The sequence below is a fragment of the Hylobates moloch genome, unplaced genomic scaffold (genome assembly GCF_009828535.3).
Source record: "Hylobates moloch isolate HMO894 unplaced genomic scaffold, HMol_V3 SCAFFOLD_10, whole genome shotgun sequence".
Taxonomy (NCBI): domain Eukaryota; kingdom Metazoa; phylum Chordata; class Mammalia; order Primates; family Hylobatidae; genus Hylobates; species Hylobates moloch.
Window position 1 is genome coordinate 14,594,561 of NW_026652285.1, and position 20,921 is coordinate 14,615,481.

The 20,921-nt window shown below is 41.2% G+C and overlaps 1 protein-coding gene across 1 annotated transcript in view; it reads left to right on the plus strand.

Annotated features, from left to right (window-relative positions):
• The window catches only part of AATF (apoptosis antagonizing transcription factor), a 113,031-nt gene that overhangs the window by 56,875 nt on the left and 35,235 nt on the right, over nt 1-20,921 (plus strand). The window contains exons 9-10 of the mRNA XM_032163070.2: nt 18,265-18,332; nt 20,195-20,275. Of these exons, the coding sequence (XP_032018961.1) occupies nt 18,265-18,332; nt 20,195-20,275 (149 nt within the window). The remainder of the gene's footprint in view (nt 1-18,264; nt 18,333-20,194; nt 20,276-20,921) is intronic.

Below are 20,921 nucleotides of genomic sequence, written 5' to 3' on the forward strand. Positions count from 1 at the left end.
CAAACATCTATAGATTGGGGAGATGGGAAGGAGCAACAAAAGTGATGAAGAAGGAGCAACCAGTGATGTAAGAGAGAATAAAGGAAGAGTGAGTTTCCAGGTTGCATGTGAAGAAAGTGTTTCAAGAAGGAGGAGATCACTTGAGCCCAGGAGTTTGAAGCTGCAGTGAGCTATGATCATACCACTGCACTCCAGCCTGGCTAACAGAAGGAAAGTGTCTCTTACCCACCTCGCACACAAAAAAAGGTGAATTCAGTATTATCCTGATACCCAAACCAGACTAAAACATCACAAAGAAGAAATTACAGGCTGGGCACAGTGGCTCACGCCTGTAATCCCAATACTTTGGGAGGCCAAGGTGGGAGGATTGCTTGAGCCCAGGAGTTTGAGACCAGTCTAGGCAACAGAGGAAGACCTCGTCTCTATAAAAAGCAAAAAAACTATCTAGGCATGGTGGGCCATGCCTGTAGTCCCAGCTATTCAGGAGACTGAGGCGGGAGGATCTGCTTGAGGTTGGGGGGTCGAGGCTGCAGGGAACTGTGATTGTGGCACTGTACTCCAGCCTGGGCAACAGAGCAAGACCAAGAAAAGAGAGAGAGAGAGAAAGGAGAGAGAGAGAGAGGGGAGAGAGAGAAAAAGGGAAGGGAGGAGGAAGGAAGGAAGGAAGGAGGGAAGGAAACGAAGGAAGGAGGGAAGGAAGGAAGGAAGGAAGGAGGGAAGGAAAGGAAGGAAGGAAGGAAGAAAAAAAAAAAGGAACATAAAAAGGATTGCACACCATGACCAAGAAGGATTTAGCCCAGGAATGCAAGGTTACTTTAATATCAAGAATCAATTAATGTACTATAACATATCAATAGAATGTGGAAAGAAACCACCTGATCATCTCAATAGAGACAGCAAAAGCCTTTAACATCTTCTCATGATAAAAACATTTTTAAAACAACTAGGGATAGAAGGAAACTTCCTCACCTGATAAAGAGCATCTGTGAAAACCACAAATAACATCATACTCAGTGACCAGAGACTGAATGCTTTCTCCTGAGATTAGGAACAAGACAAGGATGTCTGCTCTTGCCACTTATTCAGCATCATACTATCTAGCCAGGGCAGTTAGGCAAGAAAAAGAAAAGACATCCAAATTGGAAAGGATGAAGTAACACTATCTTTTATTTGCAGATGATATGATCCTATATATAGAAAGTACCGGCTAGGCACGGTGGCTCACGTCTGTAATCCCAGCACATTGGGAGGCCGAGTGGGTCGGATCAACTGGAGGCCAGGAGTCAAGACCAGCCTGGCCAGCATTGTGAAACCCTGCCTCTACTAAAAATACAAAAATTAGCCAGGCATGGTGGTGTACGCCTGTAATCCCAGCCACTTGCGAGTCTGAGGCAGGAGAATCACTTGAACCTGGGAGATGGAGGTTGCAGTGAGCCATGATAGCACCACTGCACTCCAGTCTGGGCAAGAGGGAGGCTGTGTCTCAAAAAAAAAAAAAAAAAAAAAAAAATGCTAAAGAAGCCACCAAAAAACTACTAGAGCTAATTAATAAATGAATTCAGCAAAGTTGTAGGATACAAAATGAATGCACAAAAATCAGTTGTGTTTCTGTATACCAGCAATGAATGACCTAAAAAGGAAATTAGAAAAATAATTCCATTTAAAATAGCATCTGGCCTGGCGTGGTACCTTACACCTGTAATCCCAGCACTTTGGGAGGCCAAGGCGGGCAGATCACAAGGTCAGGAGGTTGAGACCATCCTGGCTAACACGGTGAAACCCCGTCTCTACTAAAAATACAAAAAAAAAAAAAAATTAGCCAGGCGTGGTGGTGGGCGCCTGTAGTCCCAGCTACTTGGGAGGCTGAGGCAGGAGAACAGCGTGAACCTGGGAGGCAGAGCTTGCAGTGAGCCAAGATAGCACCACTGCAGTCTGGCCTGGGTGAAAGAGTGAGACTCCATCTCAACAACAACAACAACAAAATAGCATCTAAAATAATAAAATACCGAGGAATAAACTTAACCGAGAAGATGAGATATTTAACACACTGAACATTATAAATATTGCTGAAAGAAATTAAAGACCTAAATAAATAGAAAGCTGTCCCATGTCCATGGATTAGAAGACTTAACATTGTTAAGATGACAGTACTCCCCAAATTGATCTAAAGCTTCAAAACAATCCCTATCAAAATTCCTGTTGCCTTTTTTTTTTTTTTTTTTTTTGCAGAAATTAACAATCTGATTCTAAAATTCATGTGGAAATGTAAGGACCCAAAATAGCCAAAATTATCTTGGAAACAAAACAAAACAAAGTTGGAGCATTCACACTTTGCAGTTTCAAAACTTACCACAAAGCTCCAATAATCAAGACATTGTGGTACTGGCATAAAGCTAGGCATATAGATCAATGGAATGTAATTGGGAGTCCAGAAGTTAACCTTTACATTTATAGTTAATTGATTTTCAACAGGAGTACCAAGACGATTCAGTAGGCAGAAGAACAGTTTTTTGTTTTGTTTTTTAACAAATGGTGTTGGAGCAACTGGGTATCCACATGCAAAAGAATGAAGATGGAGCCTTCCCTCACACCTACACAAAAGTTAACTATAGTGAATCACAGACCCAAACATAAGAGCTAAAACTATTAAACTTTTAGGGAAAAAACAGGAGTAAATCTTCATGCTGCAGGTAGATCAGGTAAGACGAGGGCTGAGAGAGAATTGATCTTGGTTTAGCAATGTGGAAGCCATTGGTGACCTTGACAAGAACTTTTTTTTTTTTGAGACAGGGTCTCATGTCACCAGGGCTGGAGTGCAGTGGGGCTCACTGAAACTTCTGCCTCCCAGGCTCAAGTGATCCTCCCACCTCAGCCTCCCAAGTAGCTGGAACTAAAGGCGTGTGCCACCACACCGGGCTGATTTTTGTATTTTTAGTAGAGATGGGGTTTTGCCATGTTGCCTAGGCTGGTCTCACACTCCTGATCTCAAGTGATCTGACTGCCTCAGCCTCCCAAAGCGCTGGGACTACAGGTGTGAGCCACCACGTCTAACCAACAAGAACTCTTTTAGTAGAGTGGTGGAGGGGGTTCAAGAGAGAATGGGAGGAGGCTGGGCATGGTGGCTCACACCTGTAATCCCAGTGTTCTGGGAGGCCAAGGTGGGCAGATCACTGGAGATCAGGAGCTTGAGAACAGCCTTGGGCAACATGGCAAAACCCCATCTCTACTAAAAATACAAAAAATTAGTAGGGCATGGTGGCATGTGCCTGTACTCCCAGCTACTCAGGAGGCCAAGGCAGGAGAATCGCTTGAACCCAGGCGGTAGAGTTTGCAGATCTTTTTTTGGTAGCTCCCGCCTGTAATCCTAGCACTTTGGGAGGCTGAGGCAGGTGGATCACTTGAGGTCAGGAGTTCAAGACCAGCCTGGCCAACATGGTGAAACCCCATCTCTACTAAAAATACAAAAAATTAGCCAGGCGTGGTGGCGGGCGTCTGTAATGCCAGCTACTTGGGAGGCTGAGGCAGGAGAATTGCTTGAACCCAGGAGGCGGAGGTTGCAGTGAGCTGAGATCGCACCATTGCACTCCAGCCTAGGCAACAAGAGCTAAACTCCATCTGGAAAAAAAAAAGTGAGAAGAAATAAATTGGAGACAGTGAGTATAGACAGCTTTGAGGAGGTTTGCTGTAATGGGAATAGAGAAATGGGACAGCTGCTGGAAGGTTTGAGAGAGAGTTTTAAGATAGGAGATGTATTTTGTATGTTGATGGAAATGATCCTGTAGAGAGGTAAAAATGGATGTTGCAGGAAAGAGGTAGGAATTGCTGGTCAGTACACAAGTAGGGAGGGCTTGGTGTGACGGATAAAGGGAAGGCAGGACGTGTGAGTACATTTGCAGGGAGGTAAGGGGTGAGAACATGTGCAGAGTCCTCATGTGAGTGCTTCTATGTTATTTTATGGTATTTTTTTATGAATGAAGGAGACGAGAGTGATAAGATGTAGGAGGAGATGGAGGTTTGAGAAAAGAGAGGGTAAGAAAAAGTTGCCTCAGAGAGTGAATGGACTAGGAAAGTGTAGTTGCACTGTCAGGTAGCCTAAAAGACCCACAGGTTACTGGTAATATGAAAGTGAAGCCAGTTTGCAAGATCTGATCTTTCTCTCACGACATTCATCCATGTGGATGCAGGTACTGAGATTTAACATGGCTTGGGGTTTTGCCACGGAAGTACAGGTAAATAATCCCTTGCCAACAATTCCAAGATTAAAAATCTGAAAACTCGTAGTTTTTGTTTGTTTTAGTAACTTTGGCAAACTATTGTGGCAGCACCTGATCTGAATGAGCATGAAGCTCTTTATAGGCTGTATTTATCACATATATGTGGGAATATATATTTTGCTACCGAAATTTTGTGTTTGACTTTGGAGTGCTGCCCCAGACTCTGCTGACACATTTATGACATATGCAGTGTATTACCTTTCTAAAATATGAAACGTTCTGAATTCCAAGATACATCTATCCCTAAGGGACCGTGGGTCTGTACGACAAAAGGACAGCTTGCAGGGGAGTTCAGGGTGTATATCAGGCGTGATTATCCTGATGGATTCTGGAATCTCATTCACCTGGGTAAGGAGGGAAGTAAGCACAGGAGGAGAGGAAGAGGGATGCTGAAAAGATGGCAGGATTGATGGTTTATTGATTCTGGTGGGGCTGAAGAACTATTGGCATCTGAAGGCTAGAGGGAGAATGCTGGAAATATAGGGAGAGATTTATTTCAGCTGGGCTTTTGGTTCTTAAGGGACATAATCACAGAGTATAAGTTAGTACTACCCTTTCAGTTTCTTACTTGTGAATCCTTCTCTAGTTCAGAATGACTTCCTCTTTATTCGTTAAACACAAATGACATAGTAAAAGAAACCTTACTAAATAAAGAATGCTAAAAAATAGTAACTGAGCTGGTATCCAAGAGGATCTAAAACCCTTCTTCCTGCCTTTATTATAAACCAAGACATCCAGCTAGTGACCAATGGGCAGAATTTTTGAAGTGGGAACTCTTGGAAAATCTAAACAACAGCATCTTCCGTACATTGTTACTTTTAGTATGGATTAGAAAGCATGGCTTGCTGGGTACAGTGGCTCACTCCTGCAATCGCAACACTTTGGGAGGTCAAGGTGGGAAGATTGCTTGAACCCAGGAGCTTGAGACTAACCTGGGCAACATAGTGAGACCTCATCTCTATAAAAAATAAACAGTAAAAAAAGTAACCAGGCATGGTGGCTTGCGCCTGTGGTCCCAGCTACTCAGGAGGCTGAAGTAGGAAGATTGCTTGAGCACAGGACCTCAGGGCTGTACAGTGAACTATGATTGTGCTGCTATACTCCAGCCTGAGTGACAGAGCAAGACCCTGTCTCAAAAAAAAAAAGAGGTTTCCTTAAATTTAAAAAAGAAAAAAAAAAAGAGGGCCAGGTGCGGTGGCTCTTCCCTATAATCCCAGCACTTTGGGAGGCCAAAGCGGGTGGATCAGCTGAGGTCAGGAGTTCGAGACCAGCCTGACCAACATGGTGAAACCTCATCTCTACTAAAAACACAAAATTAACTGGGCTTGGTGGTGCATGCCTGTAATCCCAGCTACTAGGGAGACCGAGGCAGGAGAATCACTTGAACCCAGGAGGCTGAGATTTCAGTGAGCTGAGATCACACCATTGCACTGCAGCCTGGGCAATAAGAGCAAAACTCCGTCTCAAAAAAAAGAATTGCGTAAATCAGTCACTTTGTCCTTGTAAAATTCCTTTTATTTGTTGGAAACAGAAAAGCAAATTGGCAAGTTTTTTTAGCATTTGAATTGCTTTAATTCTTACTCTGTCTTCACTCATCAGGGCCTAATACTGATAGTGATTTACTTACACTTCTAGTTAATAATTAGACATTGGGAGACACTATATATCATGCCTAATGGAAATATATGGGGTCTGATGAGAAAGTTTTCTGTGTTGACTAACAAATTTTAACCCAAATGGCCAAGCTTAGTGAAATATTATGGCCTTTGAAGTATTTTAGGGCTTGTGCTGAGAAAATAGTACTGCTTTATTCAATGAATGAATTTATCATTTTTTCCAAATCATAGGCCTTAGCGCTAGCTCCAGAGTGGAGGCATGCTGCAATGCAGAATCAATAGTGGAAAAACGAATCAAATCCTTAAAGACCAAGGGCAGTGAGGCAGAATTAGGCTGACTTTTTCAGTGGTAGCCTCTAGCTATACATTCTCTTATTTGAGTAACCAAAGGTGGACTATTTGTAACTTTAGTATTAAGATGCTTCTTAGACCTTATTCGCATAACCTGATTTCCTTTCATTCTTCCCTGTATTATTCTGTAAATATTGCACTTCCCCTTGCAAAAGGTGGCTGCTTTTCATGCTTGTTGACAAAATCTAGAAGACTGCTTGCTACTTGACTCTTTGATTTTAGGAATATTATTTTGAGATAGGGTCTCACTCTGTCACCCAGGCTGGACCGTAGTGGTGCAGTCATAGCGCACTGCAACCTCACAGTCCTGTGTTCAAGCTATCTTTCCACCTCAGCCTTGTAAGTAGCTAGGACTATGGGTGTATGCCACCACACCTGGCTAATTTAAATTTTGTTTGTTTGTTTGTTTGTTTTATTTTGTTTTAGCAGCAGGTTCTCACTGCGTTGCCTAGGCTGGTCTCAAACTACTGGCCTCAGGCGATCCCCCTGCCTCAGCCTTCCAAAGTGTTGGGATTACAGGCATCAGCCACTGTGCCCAGCCCTTAGAAATATTATTGAATAATCAGTGTATGCAAAGGCAGTGGTGGAGTTCCAGGTATTAGGGGTGAGAGTTTCAACCAGATGTATCCCCTGCCTTCAAGAAGCTTATAGTCAAGCAAGCAAGATGACATAAACATAAATAACCAGAACGCTTGGTGAGTGTGTATCGAAGAATTCAGAAGAGGGAGAAAAATAATAGTTTCAGGGAATTAGAGAAGGCTCTAGGGAAGAGGACATGGCATTTGATCTGGGCTTTCAAAGAAGGATAGCCAGGATTTTAGATACTCTGAGGTTGGGAGGAGGCCTTCTACATAAAGGAATTGTGTAATCAGGGGATTGTGGGGGCGCTGAAGGTCAGGGAAAGAGAATCGCAGATAGTTCAAACAGAATAAATGATAAAGGAGAGGATGACTTTTGCTCCAGTTTCTTATGATCTAGTTTGGAAAAGTCCTATAACCCATAGCATACTTTTTAAATGTATGACTTACCATTTTTGTGGATTTTCTATACTTGTTACATTTTTATCCTTTCACTCTTATTTGTTACACATCTTATTTGTTACCTATGTTTGAAAATCAGTAGAAAGGAAAATTGAATTACTGTACTTGTTGATTGTTAGCAGCTGTGGTGATTTAGCTGTGGAAGATGATTTATTTTAACCTAATGGGGTTTAGGGATTATCTGTGAGCATGATCTGATGTTCCACAGTATTTCTGTTTATTGAATACTTATGTTTTGCTGAGTGCTTTACTTTTATCATCTTTTTAAGTCCCAAAACAACTTTGTGAGGTATAATTACCACTTTATAAGATGAGGAAACTGAATCTCAGGGAGCTCAAGGAACTTGTCTTAAGCTACACAGGTAGTAAAGGGCAGAGCTGGAATTCAAGACAGGTAAGTCAGACTCTTTGGCAGATAGTTACACTTAGATTGAACTGTGCAGTACACACTTCACATAAGTGAAAATTCATACCTAGAAGCATTAGCTCTTAGAGAGTGGGAGATGGAAACCTGTAACTGGTATTTGACAATCCTGTTTCATAGATAAAAGATATTTAAATAGAAAACCCTGTAATTAGGCTGGGCATGGTGGCTTATCCCTATAATCCCAGCAGTGTGGGAGGCTGACGCAGGAAGATCACTTGAGGCCATGAGTTCAAGACCAGCCACGGCAACATAGAGAGACCCCATCTCTACAAGAACTAGAAAAAATTAGCTGGGCATGCATGCCTGTAGTCCCAGCTACTCAGAAGGCTAAGGTGGGAGCTTGGGAGGTCAAGGGCACAGTGAGCTGTGATCATGCCACTGCGCTCCAGTGTGAGCGACAAAGCAAGGCCCTGTCTCAAAACCACACACACTGTAACTGAAATTAATTCAGACCTTTATTACAAAGATGTCAAGACATCTGTCTTGCAGTAAAAGGACCAACTTAAAGAGACTACAGGAAAGGTTAAGGGTTGTGGGAGTATAGAGGAAGCACCAAAGATGTGCTTGCTCTCATTTCCTGAGAAGAGCCAACTTTTTCCTTTAGGAAATGAGACACAAGACAGAGTGTAGATCTGTATCATTTTAATAGTCAAAGAATTAGTTTAAATAGTTAAATAGCTTTTTTGTGTTGGTTTGGTTTTTGGGTTTTGGTTGTTTTTGAGATGGAATTTCACTCTTGTTGCCCAGGCTGGAGTGCAGTGGCGCGATCTCGGCTCACTGCAACCTCCACCTCCTGGGTTCAAGTGATTCTTCTGCCTCAGGCTCCCGAGTAGCTGGGATTACAGGCATCTGCCATCATGCCCAGCTAATTTTTTTTTTTTTTTGTATTTTTAGTAGAGATGGGGTTTCACCATGTTGGCCAGGCTGGTCTTGAACTCCTGACCTCAGGTTATCCACCCACCTCGGCCTTCCAAAGTGCTAGGATTACAGGTGTGAACCACCATGCCTGGCCCCAGTTAAATGGTTTTTTTTATTTTAAATTCAAGTACTCCTGGAATGGCCGGTGGGGAGGATAATTCTCATCCACTTAAAACCGTCCAGGTTTGTCGAATAGACCAGTCTGTGTGTTTGTTGTGTAGGTCATCTGGCCTACGTAAGACATGTGAGAAGGAGAATATTGTGTGGGGAAGTCGTATCATTGAAAATGGCACTGACAAAGATATGTTCAAAAACAACTGACAAAAAACAGGTAGGTTTCTCTATTCCTAGGTCGATAATGGTGCCCTGGATTAGAGCCAGGTTATTGTATATTGACTCCTTTTGTGTAAAAACACTGAAATGGTATGTGTGTGGTGGGGGAAATGATAAAGCAAACACAGATTTGCTATTTTCTCTCAGAAATAATTGTTTTCTGGCCGGGCACGGTGGCTCACACCTGTAATCCCCGCACTTTGGGAGGCTGAGGCGGGCAGATCACGAGGTCAGGAGCTCAAGACCATCCTGGCTAACATGGTGAAACCCTGTCCCTACTAAAAATACAAAAACAAAATTAGCCGGGTGTGGTGGCGGGCGCCTGTAGTCCCAGCTACTTGGGAGGCTGAGGCAGGAGAATGGCGTGAACCCAGGAGGCGGAGCTTGCAGTGAGCCAAGATCGCACCACTGCACTCCAGCCTGGGCGACAGAGCAAGACTCCATCTCAAAAAAAAAATTATTATTATTATTTTCCCCTCTGTGTATATATGGAGCTCCTTCAAGGGGCCCCTGAAGGGGATGGAGTGGTGATTGTGTTCAGATGGAGCCTCTGCTCTCACACAGCATATAGTCAGCAAGGGGAGGAGGTAGACGTTATCAAGGAGTCCATGAGTACAGTGTACAGTAAGAACAGCAAAGGTATGGTGCGTTGTGTGTGAGTGCAGCTGTGGTTAAGAAAGGTTTCCCACAGGAAGAGATGATGAAGCGGAGATTTAACAAATGAGTAGAGGAGGAGGCGTGGGAGGTCAGTGGCTAGGGAAGCCTGTTCCCACAGTGCATATGCAGAAACAGCCTCTGGTGTGAGGGCCCACAGAGCATTTCATGTACAGAATGAAGCCTGGTGGGACTGCAGCACAGAGGTGGAAGGTGGCTTAGGTTGGAGAGGTAGACAAGGGCCCTAGTGGTACCCTGTTAAATGTCCTGACACATTTGCTTTTTGAAAATACTACTCTGAGTACAATGAGGAGACAAAAATGGAGGGACAAGGGTAAATGAGAGGAAATCATTACACTGCCTCAGGCAAGACCATGTCTGTTTTATTCTTGTTTCTCCGTGTACTCAAAAAATATGTATGAGGGCCGGGTGTGGTGGCTTACACCTATAATCCCAGCACTTCAGGAGGCCAAGACAAGTGGATTACCTGAGTTCAAGAGTTTGAGACCAGCCTGGCCAACATGGAAAAACCCCGCCTCTACTAAAAATTTATACAAAAATTAGCCCGGCGTGGCGGTGCACGCCTGTAATCCCAGCTACTCGAGAGGCTGAGGCAGGAGAATTGCTTGAAACCAGGAGGTGGAGGTTGCAGTGAGCAGAGATAGCACCACAGCACTCCAGCCTGGGCAACAGAGGGAGACTCTGCCTCAAAAAAAAAAACAAAAAAAACAAAAAAAAAAAACGGTGAACGAAGCTGATAGTAGCCTGTACTGGGTGGAGGCAGTGGAGTTGGAGAAAAGTGGACAAATTCGTGACTTGAGATAGTTGAGATATTGGGCGTAAGGGAAGAGGAATTTCCAGGGGTAACTCTTAGGTCATTGAAGCCTTAAGAACAGAAGGAAGTTCTTAGGGGAAACTCTGTGGAGTGAAAAGAAAATAAAGATTGGAACTGAGTCGTGAGGAGTGGCGGTATTTAATGGCTGGCTAGAGGGGCTGGCTGAATGTGGAGTAAAGACAGAGAGATGCCTCACTGATACCGAGAAAAGAGTGTTTCAGTGAGGTGAGAACGTCCAGTGTCAGTTGCTGCTTCAAGAAGTCTAATAGGACGAGTAGTGCCAGATGCCCATTAGACATGGAGATCTTGAGACCTTAGCACAGGTTGTTTGAATAGAATAATGGAAACAGAAATATTAGGTGGTGGAGTTGTTGGTTCAGGAGTGAATGGGCAATGTGGAGTGGGAACATATAGTTGGGGAGTGGGTCATTTTGTGCCAATTTTGTACTATGGGCATGTATAGTAATTCCTTCCCAACTATTTGAAATTATAGTATATGCAATTTATTTTTTGTATGCCTCAAATATGGTATATAAAAATTGCAAGAGACTTCTTTTGGGGATAATTTTTTTCTTTTTAAGTTGAAGTCTTACTCTGTTGCTCAGGCTGGAGTGCAATGGCGCAATCTCGGCTTACTGCAACTTCCATCTCCTGGGTTCAAGCGATTTCTCCTGCCTCAGCCACCCTAGTAGCTGGGATTACAGGCATGCACCACCATGCCCAGTTAATTTTTTTGTATTTTTACTAGAGACGGGGTTCACCATCTTGGCCAGGCTGGTCTCGAACTTCTGGCCTCAAGTGATCCGCCTGCCTTGGCCTCCCAGAGTGCTAGGATTATAGGCATGAGCCAACACGCCCAGCCCTTTTGGGGATAATTTGAAAGACTAGGGAGCTGAGAACCAAAAAAGGAGGTAAGGCAGGAGGTAGAGCAAAAATAGATACATTTTCACTAAGAAGTCTTGTGGGGGAGAGAGGGAATTCACAGGAAGGGTAAACCCAATCCTTTGAGTCTGCTTTTGTATCTCCCAGTGAGGAAGTTTGAGGAACCCAGACTCAGCTAGGCCAAGTAAGTTCGATAGAGGGTTGCCCCAAGCTTTTTCCATCTCAAGCATCTGTGGCTATGAACTGTGGAAGCCTGAAAAGTAGGAATCAATAACTCTGGGTCACAAATTCAGAAAGCCAAGGAATATGTGGTCATAAAGCCAGAATGCTTTTTAAATTACTTGGTTTTTCAACAAGGGTGCCAAGACAGCTCAGGAGGGTAAGTAGTCTTTTCAACAAATGGTATAATTGGATATCCATATGTGAAAGAATGAAGTTGGACCCCTATATTATACTATATATAAAAATTAACTCAAAATGGATCATAGACCTAAATATAAGAGCTACACTATTAATTATAAACCTTTTAGAAGAAAACGTAGGAGTAGAGCTTCATGACCTTGGATTAGGCAATGGTTTCTTAGATACAAATCAAAAACACAAATGACAGAAGAAAAAATTGGACTGTATCAAAATTAAAAACTTTTCTGCTTCAAATGATACTATCAAGAAAGCGAAAAGACATTACAGAAGGAAAATGAATAAGGGACTGGTATCCAGAATATATAAAGAACTCTTACAGCTCAATAACAAAAAGGCAAATAACCTCATTTTAAAATGGGCAAAGGGTCTAAATAGACATTTCTCCAGTGAAGATATACAAATGGCCAGTAAGCACAGGAAGATGCTCTGCATCATTAGCCATTAGGGAAATGCAAATCAAAGCTGCAATGAGAATGTATCATACCTGCTAGGATGGCTGTCAGTCAGTGTTTACATTATTATTACTAAATAAATGTTGTTCTCAAATGTCTTAGTCTGTTCTGCATTGCTATGAAGGAATACCTGAGAGTGGGCAATTTTTGAGGAAAAAAGGTTTCTTTGGTTCACTCTTCTGCTGCTGGGAAGATTGGGCTTCTAGTGGAAGCCTCAGGCAGCTTCTGTTCATGAAGGAAGGCAGAGGGGAGCTGGCATGTGCAGAGATCACGTGGCAAGAGAGGAGGCTAGAGGACTGAGGCATGCCAGGCTCTTTTCAATAGCCAGCTCCCGGGCTCTAATAGAGCGGGAAGTCACTCCCCACAACCAAGGAAGGACTTTCATCTATGCATGAGGGATCCACCTCCATGGCCCAGACACTTTCCATTAGGCCCCTCCAACTTTGAGAGCAAATTTCAGCATGAGGTTTGGAGGGGACAAACATCCCAACTATAGGAACAAGCGCTATATTATGACTACATTTTTCTTACAAATTTGTTTTTTCCTACAGCTAATAATGCCTGTTTTTGTTTGTTTGTTTGTTTGCTTTTTTCGAGACAGAGTCTCTCTCTGTCGCCCAGGCTGGAGTGCAGTGGCGCAATCTCGGCTCGCTGCAAGCTCCGCCTCCCGGGTTCACGCCATTCTCCTGCCTCAGCCTCCCGAGTAGCTGGGACTACAGGCGCCCGCCACCACGCCCGGCTAATTTTTTGTATTTTTAGTAGAGACGGGGTTTCACCGTTTTAGCCAGGATGGTCTCGATCTCCTGACCTTGTGATCCACCCGCCTCGGCCTCCCAAAGTGCTGGGATTACAGGCATGAGCCACCGCGCCCGGCCATAATGCCTGTTTTTAAAAGATTTGCTTAGTTTTCTGTGTAACTATTGCTGTTTTTCCCTATATACTCCACATGCTTTGAATATATAAAATAACCTATCCTTTTACACCTCCCTTCTACTTTTTCCCCTTGGAGACCTCATCCTAGAGCTCTCTGGACTCTTCTGGCGTGGCTGCACACCAGGCCTGCTGGCTGTATTCTTGGGACTTGCCTTTGCTTCTTCCCTGAGTTAGACCTCTCTTTCCTAATATCTTATGTCTTGATTTTTGTGTACTCATTTACTGAAGTACATCTTCCTGTGAAAGAGTACGCAAAAACTAAATTGTTGAGTCCTTACGTGTTTGAAAAATGCATTTATGTAACTCTCATTATACTTGGTTAATAATTTGGCTGAGGAGGCAGAGGCTGCTATGAGCCAAGATTGCACCACTGCACTCCAGCCTGGGTGACAGAGCAAGACTGTCTTAATAATAATAATAATAAGGCGGCTGTATGTGGAATTTGAGTCTGGAAGTCATTTTCCATAGAATTTCGAAGGTACCTTGCTGTCCTCTCCTATCTGCTCTTGCTGTTGAGATGTCTTTTCCCATTCAGATTTCCATTCTTTAATATGTAGGGTGACTGTATAATTTATTATCAAAACTGGGACATGTAAGGTGCTAGCCTGACAGCATATTAGGACAACAGGTATAAACCAGGACTTTCTTGGTAAACTGGGACATATGGTCACCCTCTTTATATGTAACCTGTTTTTTCTTTAACTGCTTAGGATCTTCTCTTTACCTTTGGTATTCTACATTTCATGATGATGTGTCTCGACAAAGGCTCTTTTTTATTCATTGCACTAGGTCTTTGCAGGTGTATTCCTGTTCTTTCTTTGATTTGGGAAAATTTTCAGTATTACTTCAAACATTTTCTCCCAGCCTTTGTTAGTTAGATGTTTGACTTTCTGGATTATCCTCTAAATTTTTGTCTTGTCTTGCAAATAAGCAAGGGAATATTATCTTTTTGCCTTTTGGCTTTCTTTTTGTTTTATATCAGAGATTTTCGTTCATTTAAGTTCTTCTGTTGGATTTTAAAAAAATTTCTGTTTAGTGTTTAATTTCTCATTTTAGTCTTTTTCACAGCATCCTGCTCTTATCAAAGTATGCCCTCACCCACTCCTGGGATAGTCATTGTAAGTTTTGGGGGTTTTTTTTCTCCTTTTTAAGCATTTATTTTGTTCTCTGCATTGCTTCCTTGAGTCTCTTTTCTATTTGTTTGGTTTGTGCATGAGGATTCCCTCAGATGCAGGTGATCCTTAACTGTCTGTTCATATTTAAGAGTAAAGCATTAAAGTTTATTATTTGGAATCTCTGAAACCTGGGCAGAGCTTTTTGCCTTCTTTAAATATAATTATGCTGTGAACTGACCTCTTTGTTAGAGTAGCCTTGGATGTCAGTTTGTATTTGTTTGCTTTGTTTTCTATATATCTATTCGTTTATGCTGCTATAGTAAAATACCACAGACTGGGTAATTTTAAAAGAACAGAAATTTATTTCTCACAGTTCTGGAGGTTGTAAAGTCCAAGAACAAGAAGCTGGCAGTTTATGTTGTCTGGCGAGGGCTGCTGTCTGCTTCCAAGATGGTGCCTTGATGCTGAATTCTTCTGAGGGAATTCACATGGCAGAAGGTGGAAAGGCAAAAGGGACAGACTCCCTCCATCATGCCCTTGTAGAGGGACGCCTAATCCCATCCACGAGGGCAGAGCCTGCGTGACTTAATCACCTCCCAAAGGCCATTCCTTCCAATACTGTTGCACTGGGGATTAAGTGTTCAACATATGGATTTTGGGAAACATGCAGAAGACCATAGCAACTTTGAAATCTAATTTTGGGGATGGGAGGGCAGACGCCAGTCAATTTCTTACAGAAAAGACTCCTCTGCTTTCCTGCCTGGGAAATTATAGAATGGGCTGTTAGCTTTCTACAAATAAGGTGGGAGAAAGGGAGAGGTTTCAGAGATTAACACAGAGCTTTTCCCTTATACCTCATTCCAGCCTTCTTTGCCTGGTATCCTCTATTCTGGAGCTTCTGTGGTTCAATTTTTCCAAAGAATGAAATTTCTTTTCTCTCACGAGAGGAGGTGGGTGGTAGAGGTGGTTTCGTCACTTGGCTGTGTGGGATAATGGAGAAGGCCCAAGTGGTTCTGCTCCTTCCCTTTTTCCCACCTTGCGTGGTAACTGCCAGAGAGCTGATCCTCACAGGAATTCTGCGGCCTAATACAATTAGCTTCATCTTCACCTTTATTCACTCTGGGCATTTGGGTGATAACTTCTCCATCTCCTTACTGTCTTGGAAAAATTTATGAAAATATGCATGCATTAGCGCTCCCTTTCTCTTTTTTCTTATAAGTTAATATTTATTTTATTCCTCAACTGTCTCTTAGAGGGGTTGAGAAGAGATAAACTAATGTGTTCAATCTGCCATTTTTAACTGTTTCTAGCATGCATTTTTCCTAGTGCAAGTATTATAAATGTTGATTAGATGCTTAATAGTACTATTAGTCCTGTTCCTCATGTATATTCGTATGGGTTAAATAGGTTTCTGTGGCCGACCTGAAAACCTAACTGTGTCTGTGATTTTCCCCTAGAACTAGAGGTATAATCAAGCCTTTCTGAATTGATTATCTGGAGGAATTTTAACAGACTAGAGCAAAAACATTTTATCTCTCTCTCTCTCCATTTTCCAAATCACATAGAAAATTACTACAAATACTATATCATCATTGTTGAAATAAAAAGCTCTAGTAATTGTAACAGAAACTTGAATTTTAGTAGAAAGGTTTGTTTGTAAAGTTAAAGCTATACAAATTAAAATCAAAAGTAAAATTGAATTCTTCAGCCAATATCCTCAAATCTTTTTTTTTTTTTAGCGACTTTTTTGAAAGCAATTTTCTAATTAAATTTAAACCCAGTGATAGTGGTAGCTTTGGGAAAATAGTAATAGCCACGGGAACCATTTGTTTAACTGTATTTTTTGTTGTTGTTGCTTTCTTTTTCTTACCATGGACACAACAGAATCTTCTGAAATATTGGACTGAATAAACTAGACCTAGCTAGATAGACCAATAAAACAATCTTCCAAGTCATGAATGAGTAAAAATAGTCATGCAAAGCGCTTGTGTGCGAAAACGCAGCTCAGAATATGTATAGTACACAAAGTGCCTGAAAGTAAATGCTGCACCCACTTGGTGTTGGAATTACAGAGACCACTGCAGTCGTGAGCTCCAATTTCCAGCCTTCGGCAAGGGCGTATTCTTCCCGAGGATCGCCCTGTTGTGTTGGGGCAGCCTTCCATGAGCACTTGCTCCCCGGTGACCCTGACTGCCCAGTCTCAAGGCATCTGAGAAAATTAGGAAAAGCAGGAATATGGTTCTTGTAATCTTTTGTATGGCTGGAATGAGGTAAGGGCAATGAAATGCAGTTATTCCATTATTTTCCTTCCTTTTTATTTTTCTTTCTCTTTTATTTCTTCTTCTTTATTATTATTAACCACTCCCCCTCACTCCCCCTACTCCTTGCTTTTGACAGAATATTGACTAGGAACCAGAAGCCCATTTCTGCTTAGCCTTAAGGGCAGCTGTTTACACAGCAGCAGTGTTACACAGGTTTACTGTGTCGTATGTCTGTGTAACACTGGATTTGGATCTTGTATTTAGCTGCCAGAAGTGACTGTGATGAAGTAGGAGAGATAAACTGATAGATTGGCTGCCAGAAAGATGTTGGGAATCAATCAGATAAACAGGGTAGAGAAATAGCTTGCTGTTTTCTAGTGATAATAAAACCAGCGGCTTCTGGTCCCTGCATTCTTAAACATAATTGCTGTGGTAATAATGTCCAAAATAAGCAAATGAAAAAACATCATGGGAGGTTTTCTAATTGCAATTGAGATATCCTTTTCCCTTTTGCAATAAAGATTCATCTTTTGGAAGTGAATATTTTTTTATAAATTTGTTTTACTTCTTCCAGTGCCTACTTACATAAACATATGAAATTAGAAAGAGATCTTCTTTCAGAGGAATTTATTTCTCTTTCTTCATTTGAACCACTGAAGCCCACAGGCTTCAGCTATTTGATTTAATGGAACATCTCTATTGCCACCGTGCGTCACCTACAAAATCATTGCTAATTTTTATGAGGAAACAAGTTTTAAGGTCAAACCTGGATTATTGACAGATGATTAGCAGAACTAGTTTGTCTTAGCGTCTTCTCTTAAATTTCTCTCGGAAGATTTTTGGAATTTTAATCTCTGTTTCTCTTTCTCTGCATATAGCACTTGTAGTTCTATTATCGTAATTTAGGGTTTTTCTCCCTTAGTGTTTAACTTTTAAAACCATTGCTTCTCTTTGCCCAGGACTTTAAGATTCAGTGCAGGTTCTTAAGTCTGTACAAAAGGTACAGATGTAGATTTCAACTGGGTGTCATCCCAAAAATGACAGTGGGAGAGTCATTTAGAATAACTCCCATGGAGTTAATTGTATGGGATGAGAGACTAATCCTCTGTGGTATATTTGCAGTACACAAATGACTTTCTTTAGCTTCCCTCTTAAAATTTGTGTGGCTATGAATGTGTTGGTATCATGTGTGGCTAAATCACTTAATAGCAAGCATGGTAGAGTAGCAGCTATGGAAAACAAGAGGATGATGCCCACACTTTTAATTACATACAGTAAAGGCTTTTTGCCTGAGGAAGACCTTCCTGACTGTTGGAGGTTATAGTTCCCAAGTTATCCTTGCACCATTATCCTGTTGGTGAGAAGCTGATGCATTTCCCTTTTTGCCACACCGCCCTTCCCACCTGACCTTTTAAAGATTCTCCATTGATATCAATGGAGTGGACAAAACTAATCATAAAAATAATGAAGGGAATGTTGCACACTCATTGATCTATTTGAAATGAACTGCAGTACAATGAGTCTTCCAAATGGACTTCTGTTCTCAGCTACTGCTATAGCCACCTTTTTAAAGATATATAACTATGAAAGGGTTAATGGGAATTCAGTAATGCTCTTGCCATTGGGTTGTCCCTTATTGATTGTAGTTTTAGAGCTGTCACTATGCCATTCAGAATTCCTTCTCTGCCCTTTTAAAGTCAGTTGTACTGGAAGATGATAAATAAATTTGTTGCTTTCCTTTTTCCCCTAGCTCCTTCGAGAACTCATAGAACGGAAGACCAGCTCCTTGGATCCCAACGATCAGGTGGCCATGGGAAGGTAATCTAGATACAGCTTTCTGTTCATGCAAGCAGCCTATGTAATAGTTTCTCCCCTTGAGTCCCTTTAATTCTACCTGCAGAGCAATGATTGGTCCTATAATTATTGAAGTTAAGCAAGATAAGAGCTAGAAAGAAAATGTGACTAATTGTTTACCCTCCATTGCCTAAAGTGCAATTTGTAAAGAAATTATAAAACACCTATGTATTTGTTTTTAGAGTTTGTTTTCCAGTCTTTCTTATGCTCTTTGCTCCCTGGTTTGCGTTGTGATTGTATCCATATCAATCTGTTGACCAGTGGATACAAAGCAGCCACCCAAATGTGAGCTCTCAGCTGTCAGAACATGGCACTGCGCACAACAGGTTCCTTGCTCTCAGCCGAATCTGCTTTGTTAGAGTCTGCCCTAATTTAGACCTCCACCCCTTCAGTAAAAGCTTCAGCACAATTAGAAATGGAACGTGGCAGCATTACCCAGATGTCAGGGCAGAATGTAAAGTAGTGAAGGAAGGCCCTTGTGTGTATGCTTCATCCTGTGGTTGGAAAATAAAAAGGGCATTTAGAGTGCTACCTAATGAATAGTGTACATTTAAATAGCCATGAGCCATAATTTGCAAAAGCATGAAAGGAAACAAAAGCCGCAAGTGCCAGAATGGGATTCTGGGCAGAGCAGCCATTCGAGAAAGCAGTGAAAAATTTGTGTTGATGAAATAATTTTATTTGAGTAAAATATTATTTGAATTTTAGGGTAGGATGTTGATATTTCGTTTATCTCTAGAATGTTATAGAGAGCTGTTCGCTATAAATTTAATGTGATAGAGCAAATTGCATTTAAGTGGTGATTATATTATACATTTATCTGACTTTACAATAAAATAGATTATGGTAATTAAGATTATATTAAGATTACAGTAATTGGATTTCCCTAGATTTTTTTTTCTAGTGTTGAATTTTCGTTGTATAAATCAGGTAGGATGACTAGCTGCTGCTGCTGTTTCTCCTTCTTTTTCTTTTTTTCACTTTAGTTCATATGAGCAATTTATGAAGATTTTCTTAGCCTAATATCCCTTATTGAAAAATTAATTCCTTCTTATATAAAATGACTGCAGAATATGTGAATCTTGTTTGGATTCTGATCCAAACAAGCCAACTGTAAAATTGAGACATTCCAGGAAATGTGAAGACTGACTGAATATTTGATAATAAAGAATTATTGTTGACTTTTTGTTTTAAATGTGGTAATGGTATTGAGATTATATTGAGGGGAGAAGAGTCCTTATCTCTTCTCTTGTATAGCAACATGTACTGAAATATTTATAGATGAAATGAAAATTAACAATTTAAAACAAACAATTTAAACAATGTAAAACAATTAAAAACTAGTATCAGTAGTGGATAATTATTTAAAAATTAGCAAAAATTGCAAAGCACAAGAAAAAGCACTGGAGGATTACCAAAGGGAAAGTTAGATTTTAAAAATTCATGCATTCAAACCAACCAGCAGTTGCAACATTAGTAACAGAACATGCTGCATAGCTAAAACATTAAAAGAAAACCCAAGCAGCTCTACTAAATGTGATGGGTTTGCCTGCAGACTGGTAGATTTAGTGCTTGTCACAGCAACTCCAAATACTAAGGAGCATTGTGAACCAAATTTGCTGTAGAATTTCCCAGCTGCCGTTTGTTTTTTACCATTGCACAAATCCTGTTCAATTGATTAGTCAGTTTGGCCCCAAACTAGCTTGAGGAACTTGATGTAGGTTGATGATTTCTTTCTGCAGAGTTGTTAGAATAATTCCAATTTGTCAGTATGTATAACTATTTCTGTTAGTGATGATGCATAACATTGCTTGTGAATTTTCCAGGCAGTGGCTTGCAATCCAGAAGTTACGAAGCAAAATCCACAAAAAAGTAGATAGGAAAGCCAGCAAAGGCAGGAAACTTCGGTGAGTTACTTTTCGGAAAAAATGTCAACATATACTGTATATGTATCTCTTCTCTTGCATTCTGGCTGTTATGTCATTTTTCTTTTTCTTCTGATGATTCTGTTTTTAAGGATCAGAAAAACGAACAATATTTGAAGGTTTGTTGCAACTCAGTTTTTCTTATTCTAAAATGCAAATATAGTTTCATTGACTTTTGTGCTGCTGTTGTGAATAGATGGGTGAAATAATATATGCATTCCCTTGAAAGAGAAAAAATAAGAAAACAAAAGTAAGATAGTTGAAATTATATTAATTTTAACAACTAATTTCTATAGAATAATATAAAAATGTTATTGCCAGGCGTGGTGGCTCCCGTCTGTAATCCCAGCACTTTGGGAGGCTGAGGTGGGCAGATCACTTGAGGTCAGAAGATCAAGACCATCCTGGCCAACATGGTGAAACCCCACTAAAAATACAAAAATTAGCCGGGTGTGGTGGTGGGTGCCTATAGTCCCAGCTACTCAAGAGGCTGAGGCAGGAGAATCACTTGAACCCGGGAGGCGGAGGCTGCAGTGAGCCAAGATCATGCCACTGCGCTCCAGCCTGGGTGACAGAGCGAGACTCCATCTAAAAAAATAATAATAATAATAAATATAAAAATGTTCTT